This window comes from Diaphorina citri, unplaced genomic scaffold (assembly GCF_000475195.1).
Source record: "Diaphorina citri unplaced genomic scaffold, Diaci psyllid genome assembly version 1.1 scaffold1794, whole genome shotgun sequence".
Lineage (NCBI taxonomy): Eukaryota > Metazoa > Arthropoda > Insecta > Hemiptera > Psyllidae > Diaphorina > Diaphorina citri.
Genome location: NW_007379220.1, coordinates 56,778 through 64,638, shown reverse-complemented (window position 1 = coordinate 64,638; position 7,861 = coordinate 56,778). Strand labels below are relative to the sequence as shown.

The following is a 7,861-nucleotide window of genomic DNA, read 5'->3' as shown; positions in this document are numbered from 1 at the left end:
ATTGCTTTGCCCGTGTCCTTTCGTTCGGGACAAAACGTTTTTTCTTTTTCTTTCAAAACCAAAAATTTTCAGCTGATTATGGGAGATTAGAACCTTGAAACTTTTTCTTTCTCACCACTAGAGAAACACTCTTGTGAATCGTTTACTAATTTTGATTTGTTTACATGACTTTTAATTTTTCCTTCATTTTTTATAGTGATTTGAAGTTTGAAGGAAGGGTGTGGAGCTCTGTTTTTAGTAAGCTAACTTCGTTGTTTTTTTAGTTCGTATACATTTATGTTAATATCCCTTGTGCATTGGGAATTAGATTTTAGAGTTGTATTAGAGAGCCAGATTATATAAAATAATCTATGGGGTTATTTCTGGAACATTGGGCACTGTCATATATATTTGCTCTCTGCATATATATATATAATATTTCCATATCTTCATTAGACCCTTTAGTTGGAAATATTCTAGACAGATTTTATTTTGTTTATTTATTTTATATTATAATAATTTTATATATTGTGTCATTTTATTTCTTTATTTAAGAAACTTTCCAATTTGTTCATTGTTATGTCAGACTATTATCCTTTGTGTTCTTTTTAGAAGTGTTTATTAAATTTTGTTTATGTTTATTGCCTATTCTTAATTAAAGAGAGTGATTAAAAATACTCTTATATATATCTCACCCTAGAATATATTTATCTAACTTCCTACCATATATTAACAAATCCCAATCGTGCCTATGATACAAATACAATTAATATATATTATTTTTAATTATACTATTACAATATTATATATAAATATATATATGAAAGTGGAGTGTGTGTGGCATTCTATTCAAAAAAAAATTCTGGCTGCTATCTAAAGAAATTCCCTTCTATATACCTCGCTGACAGTGCTGAACCACGGTTATATCTATTAATCAATATTCTTGTAATATATATATATAACATTGTAAATAGATACGTTATGTATCTGCATCGATCGAGGTGTCTATATTCAAATCGGGAAATGGGAGATAATGGAAATATCTCTTATCTCTGAGGCTCTATCTTGTTCTCACAAACAAAAGTGTTTTTTTTTTATATATATATTATTATAGCTTCTCTATCTCTCTTCTGTGATGTATATTTAGGCTATTTATATTTTTCAAATATTGTGTCATCGACCGCGCTCTTCGCGAATATAAAGAGGATAAACGATCTTAGTCAGATTGTACGACACAATTAGAGATCTTATAATCGCAACATTGATGTGATATCTCACGTGACAAAGAATATAGAAGACTAAAAAAAAATAAACACTCGTAGGCTAAACATTTTTCCGTTAATGTGCGTAGTTATGATAGATGCGCAGAAACAAACTCCATCGACCTAAATTCAAAGAAATTAGCTTGTAACATTTGTTTCTCCCTCTCAGACTCCGTGCACAACCGCATTTCTCACTCAGGTACAACCCGCCTCACGCGGTTCGGCAAAGACACTCAGACAACGCAGCTCTCGAGTCTCTAAGACGCTTTACAAGTGCCGGCACTCGCGCATCCACTTTTTCCTATATTCACCACTCAAGAGAGTGTGAGCAACATAGGACCATAGTCCTATATGAAATTTTATGTTTTATCTCAGTATGGGCACCATGCAGCGAGTAGTTTTACTACATACTCTCCCTTCACTGCTTTTATAATGTTTTATTTCTGATCTCCTCTCCACAGTCATACGACTCTTTACGCATGAGGTGCAAACTTTCTCAATGAGTCAAAAGATCCTCCCAAAATCAAACTAAGCTGTCTGCCTCCAAAGTCCTCAGCCACAGAGATTTAAACCCACCAACAAAGAAAGAAATCAACACAGAAGGCCGGTTTTTATATGAGAGCACATCAGTCGTGACGGTCGCTTTTTTTCTATAACTGAACATCCGTAGTTGTGCTCGCTTCTCCGCTAGAATATAATATTTACTTTCTTTAGTTAGTGGGGTCTCTCAAATCATACTGTGTGGTTACGCAGTCGTGACGTTATTGAAGTGAATCTTAGTTGATAGTGGAGTAGCCGGACCGGATACTGTATATATCATCTCAAAAGTTTACGCCAGGTAATAAGATTAGAGAGAGGAGGGGGTAGGAAATCAAATAGTATTAGTAGCATACGCAAGGCTAGTCTTGGCAGAAAGTGAGAAATCGAAAAGTACCATATTCATATTCAGCTAAATTCCGACTTGAAGTCAGAAGAAAAAAAAGTCGAAAATCGCTATTGTCTTATATTTAGGCTAAATTCCCGACTTGAAAAGTAGAAGAAAAAAGTAGAAAATCGCTTTCTTTCAACTGTTCATTTTTTTATTATTGTTATTATTTTTTTTTTAATTCAAGCAAGGTTTTTATTTGTAATTTGTGAATTTATTTTGTACCAAATGCATAAGACCTTGATTAGACTGCGGGAGTAAAGGGACTTTTCAGTCTATTTCTTAGCTAAATTTAAATTCCCTTTAGAGATGAGCTATTCATTGCTCAATTCCCTTTAGGGATAAGCTATTCCTTAATTTTCAAACGTAGCCCTGTGTATAATCACACCTAAGAGACCTGTCGTGGGAAAGTCTTCTGTTCAAAACGGGGTTGGGTGGACGTTTCTGCTACGCTTGTGTTATTCTTTCATAGTGAATTTTATGAACTAAAATTTTCACGTTGTCATAAGTACCTATGAACACTTTTTTGTCGTTTGTTAATGATATGAGATTCAATATTATGATTTACTCAGCTATTTTATGAATGTTAAACTTTAAACGGGGTTGGGTGGACGTTTCTGCTACGCTTGTGTTATTCTTTCATAGTGAATTTTATGAACTAAAATTTTCACGTTGTCATAAGTATGAACACTTTTTTGTCGTTTGTTAATGATATGAGATTCAATATTATGATTTACTTAGCTATTTTATGTATGTTAAACTTTGTTAAAAGTAAGCAAGATCTATCCGATTAAATGTTAATTTTTTACAAATAACTATTATGACTTTGTTTTCCTTTAATTTTCAACACTATTTGCTTAGTTAATATTTTCCCAGACAAAAATTGGCCAAATTTGAATAAATAAATCAGATTGGGGAAAAAAGTAGTTTCAAAAACTGACACAGTTTGGAAAACAGTACGCTGAAAAGATACCCTCGCAATGTCCTTCATTCAGACTGTTAAAGTAGGACGTAATAACTAGCCCCTTTAAATCAAGTTTTGAAAAAAAAGCACACGTCGTGGTCAACGTACTCGGTTTGCAGTCCACAGACCGCCGTTCAATCCCGTACTGAACAGACTCCCAGGGGAGGGAAGGGAGGAGTTATGTTACACAACTCGTTCGATTCTATGTACTGAAAAGGAAGGGGTTTCTTTAAACAATTTACATAATACAATAATACACAATACAAAAAAAAAATAATAAAGAGAGGGAGAAAAAAAAAAAAAAATTACATATACAAATTTCTAAATAAGTTAAATACATTACAGTGAGACAGAGAGTAGAGTGGTAGTGGGGGCGTGGTTATCTTTGGTCGTATTCTGCCGGGGAGAAATGTACTGCTCAAAAATAGTGCATGGAATTTTGACCCTTGCAAACTCGAATGGGTTAAAAGTCAGATTCTGGTATTGGCTATGATTCAGTGCTTTGTTGCCGCGTCGCGTCTGCGGCGGTGGTGCCAGCAGCGGAGGCGCTACGCTCGCGCTACTCGCGCTTCCAGTTGCGCTATTCGCGCTCCCAGAGGCGGATTCGTGAGCGCGTGGGTCGAAGTCATCCTCGAGCAGATCATCCAGGAGGAGACCTTCGAGTTTGCGCCCGACAGATGGCGCCACCGCGCTACTGCCTGCGCCTCCCGGACTAGACGTTAGCGCGAGCTCACTGCGGGGGAAGAAAGAGACGACAATTAATAACAATCGATAATCAATTACAAATATTCCAACGGATGAAATATTTCATCCCTAGAAGGAGAAAATTTTATTTATTTCAATGTAAAAAATTTCACTAAAATTTCTACCCTCTGGTAAAGACCCTAGGATGTTTTCTCTCTGGATGGCCAGAGCAATCTTTTGAGCAAGAAAATGCTTGGAACGGGATTCTCCCGTGATATCAAACAATTTCTTGCCCAAATGATCCAGCCGAGTCAACGCTCCATGGTCCCAACGGATTACTTGTGGCTGATCTTACCAATGAACAGTATCAAGGGTTTTCTTTGACGTCACACATTTGATTTAGACAGAGTCACAGTCCCAGTATTTCTAAAACTTTGGATTCACTGAAAAATCTCTGTGGTAAAATCGGATATTACTGGTGTTCTCGTGTTGACCCAGCACTTACAGTGTTATTAAACTAAAAATAATAATGACATCAGGGGATCCCAAAACGGATATTTACAACCATTTCCCGATTTTGAAAATTTGGACCGATTGCAATACATACTTTCATTACTAGTATAGCTCCGCTATACTGTAGTAATAGAAAGTAATAATAATGAAGTGGACGCCAAGGTACGAAAACCGTTGAATCAATCAGAAGGGAAATGCGAAATGCTTACCTCAGTAAATCATTATGGAAGGAGCGAGGTGGTACTGGGGGGACTGAGGAGCCATTAGTGACAGCCGGAGTGGTGGGGGTATCATTTAGGTTGAGAAGAAGTGACGTCATACCTGTGGAACATATATGTAAAATAATACATGGAGGTATAAGGTAGGGGAGGGGAAGTAACTATCCCGATGTGTATCCTTCAAAAAATGAAACAACACACAACATGGTGTTCATAACACAACATGGTTTCAAAATTTGAAAAGCAAAACCAGTAAAATAACAGCACCAAGAGCTCATCATCATCATTATTGATGAAAAACGTTTTTTTTTTTTTTTTTTTTTTTTTGTAAACTAACTCATGTTCTAAGGAATTATCTTTTCATTTTCAAACTTCAAAGGCGATTTTTTCAAAACTCAAATTTTCGACTTTCGCCCTTTTTCCGATCAGCCCCTCAATTGGTTTGAGTTGGTATTGATACTTGGTACAAAAACGCATTTTGGACAACAGAACATTTTACCAACTTTACCAAAGTAAGTGTTCATGTTCACTAGTTTCCATTTGAATATCGCAAAAAACAAAGGAGGTAAGAGAGGTCACACCGTTCTTGATCTAATCTTTAGTGAAAATTTCACAATTTTAGTGAAAACACCATTCTTGACATCTATTATCTTCACAAATAACAACACCGTTCTTGATATTATCACCACCCTCGGTTGCATCTTTCTTGATATCATCTTTACAAGTAGCAACACCATTTTTGATATCACCAAAATCCTCCGTTTTTGATATAACTTCACAAATGTTCACACTTTTTTTCCACATTATTTTCACGAGTAACAACACCTTTCTTGATATATCTTTACAAATCTTTACATCGTTCTTGCTATTATCACCACCCTTGGCTGCACGTTCTTGATATTTATAATACTCTCTCCACTTCATTGTCGGAGCGGGTCCAAACTTTCAATGGAAAAGTCTTCAGTACCAATCGAGAGGCCCCGACTGAATCCGTCCTGTAGAACAAAAGGAAATGCATACTATTAGAATACATAGAAGAAAATATACTAGCTTGCTTATCCTGCTCGAATAAGACTAAAAAATCCCTTTACTCCAGTAGTCTGAACAAGGTTTCGTGTATTTTATGGGTATAAAATACACGATGGGGGGCACGGTTAGCCCAGTGGTAACGTGCTAGCTTGCCATGCAGAAGGTCCCGGGTTCGAATCCCACCATCGACAAAAATTTGTACTCATTTTTCGAGTACTTTCTGGTGTTCTCGTGTAGACACAGCAATAGTCGACCGGCCATCCATCGATGTCGACAACCGTCCACACTGCCTCGACAACACAGATTTACCTCGTCGATCGACATCGATCAACGAACGGCCGGTCGACTAGAGAGACATACTATGGGATGGGCATGCTACGACACAGATCACACGACTCTAATGTAGCCATTGTTTCATTACTACAAAATAAAAACGGCGGTGAAACATCTGCCTTTTTAAAAGCATTTCGTTACATATTAAAATAAAAAAAAAGACTCATACCTTCATCTCGAGTATACGCCGATCCAGAAGTCCAAGGGCTGACTGTAGATTCTGCTCGTGATCCGCGGAGTTATTGGACACGACAGTGCCCATGCCGAAGTCTTCCATACCGAACCTATTCCATGATACCTAGGTATACCTGTGAACTAGGGTGTACAATAAAATTGTACATATCTTGTTTTAATTCCATTTTTTTTTCTCCCTCATCCTTTTCTTTGTTTTTGTTCTGTCTTATTAAAAAATAAAGCCAATTCTTAAAAAATAATGATAAAAAAAAAACTCACCGTTAGTCTGCGCGGTGGGTTTGGAGTCTCCAGTGTTGCCACCGGCGCTGTTCGACGTTCCAGTGTTGCCGTTCGTCGTCGTCTCCACCAGGGTCAGGTCCGTCAGGCCATGCACCCGCATGTAGGTGGCAACATCGACGTCGGACGTCGCTAGGTCCGTCAGACGCTTCTTGAGGACGGCGTTTTCCGACTCGAGACTGTTGACCCGCTGTTGGAGCACCATCAGACGACGCTGCACCTCCATCTCGAGGAACCGTCTGGGAAACACAAGCGAGGGGGGGAGAAACCAGTCAGACATGAGAGAAGAGAAACCAGTTAGACATGAGAGAAGAGAAACCAGTTAGACATGAGAGAAGAGAAACCAGTTAGACATGAGAGAAGAGAAACCAGTTAGACATGAGAGAAGAGAAACCAGTTAGACATGAGAGAAGAGAAACCAGTTAGACATGAGAGAAGAGAAACCAGTTAGACATGAGAGAAGAGAAACCAGTTAGACATGAGAGAAGAGAAACCAGTTAGACATGAGAGAAGAGAAACCAGTTAGACATGAGAGAAGAGAAACCAACTGAGCAACTGAAAGAGGTGTCTGAGAAAACCAAGTCGTATTTTATTAATCCTCTCTGTGAAACTTCCGCCAAGGAGATATGAATTTTCAACATTAGCAACTTGATTCTCAAAGCATATCCCATGGTGTTTACCCTCAGAAACCCATGTATTAAAACATATCCCTTGAAATATGAGAGACAAACTCTTCAATTCTTGAACTTTTTTCATCAAGAAATGGCAAAAATTTCACTCAGAGGCCCACTTTCAAATGGTTATTTTGTGGCCCGTGGCAAGCAAGTGTGGTAATTGAAAATACACAAGTGGCCCGTGGCAAGCAAGTGTGGCAACGTCCTTACGCACAAAGAGTAAAAAAAATCAACTCTTTGCTGCCTGCCTCTGTGAGCACAGCGGGGCATGATAAAATACGACTCTATCATAGTGTGTCCACACATAGTCGACCGGCCATCCATCGATGTCGACAACCGTCCACACTGCCTCGACAACACAGATTTACCTCGTCGATCGACATCGATCAACGAACGGCCGGTCGACTAGGTTTGGACTTGAGGAAAGATTTAGGAACATTATTAGCAAGACAGGAGAGAAACCAAAGAGGATGTCAGAAAGACAGAAGGAAATCAAATTAGAGTCAATCATTCAAAGTGCACGCAAAAAAAAGAATAATAATAATAATAATAATTCAAGTATACCTATCAGTGTTAAAAAAAAAAAAATCAAGTTAAAAATGCCGAAAAACCATGAAACTCTATTTCGTGTTAAATAATATAGGCCAGGCTGGGCGGCGCTTCGAACTCTTGACGTTCGCGCACCTCCCGGCACGCTTGATAATAATCTAAGTCGGTAAATCTCACAAATATGAGCCATCCAGGGTTTAAATGCTTTTCCGGAATGAAATTCCATGACTATTCCATTCTGTACTTACCCTTTCATTTAA

The 7,861-nt window shown here is 37.9% G+C and overlaps 1 protein-coding gene and 1 long non-coding RNA gene across 2 annotated transcripts in view; one reads left to right on the top strand and one right to left on the bottom strand.

Annotated features, from left to right (window-relative positions):
- Nucleotides 1–3,487, top strand: part of LOC108253443 — a 10,215-nt gene extending 6,728 nt beyond the window's left edge. Inside the window, exon 2 of the long non-coding RNA XR_001809746.2 lies at nucleotides 3,094–3,487. This is a non-coding gene — a long non-coding RNA (uncharacterized LOC108253443). The remainder of the gene's footprint in view (nucleotides 1–3,093) is intronic.
- Nucleotides 3,488–3,509: 22 nt separating this feature from the next.
- Nucleotides 3,510–6,638, bottom strand: LOC113470743 (PTB domain-containing adapter protein ced-6-like). Its single transcript, XM_026829427.1, has 4 exons — nucleotides 6,361–6,638; nucleotides 4,537–4,648; nucleotides 3,619–3,863; nucleotides 3,510–3,526 (listed from the first exon to the last, which is right to left on the bottom strand). Exons 1-4 carry the CDS (start codon nucleotides 6,602–6,604, stop codon nucleotides 3,510–3,512), a joined length of 618 nt encoding a protein of 205 aa, XP_026685228.1. The 5' UTR covers nucleotides 6,605–6,638.
- Nucleotides 6,639–7,861: the final 1,223 nt, after the last annotated feature.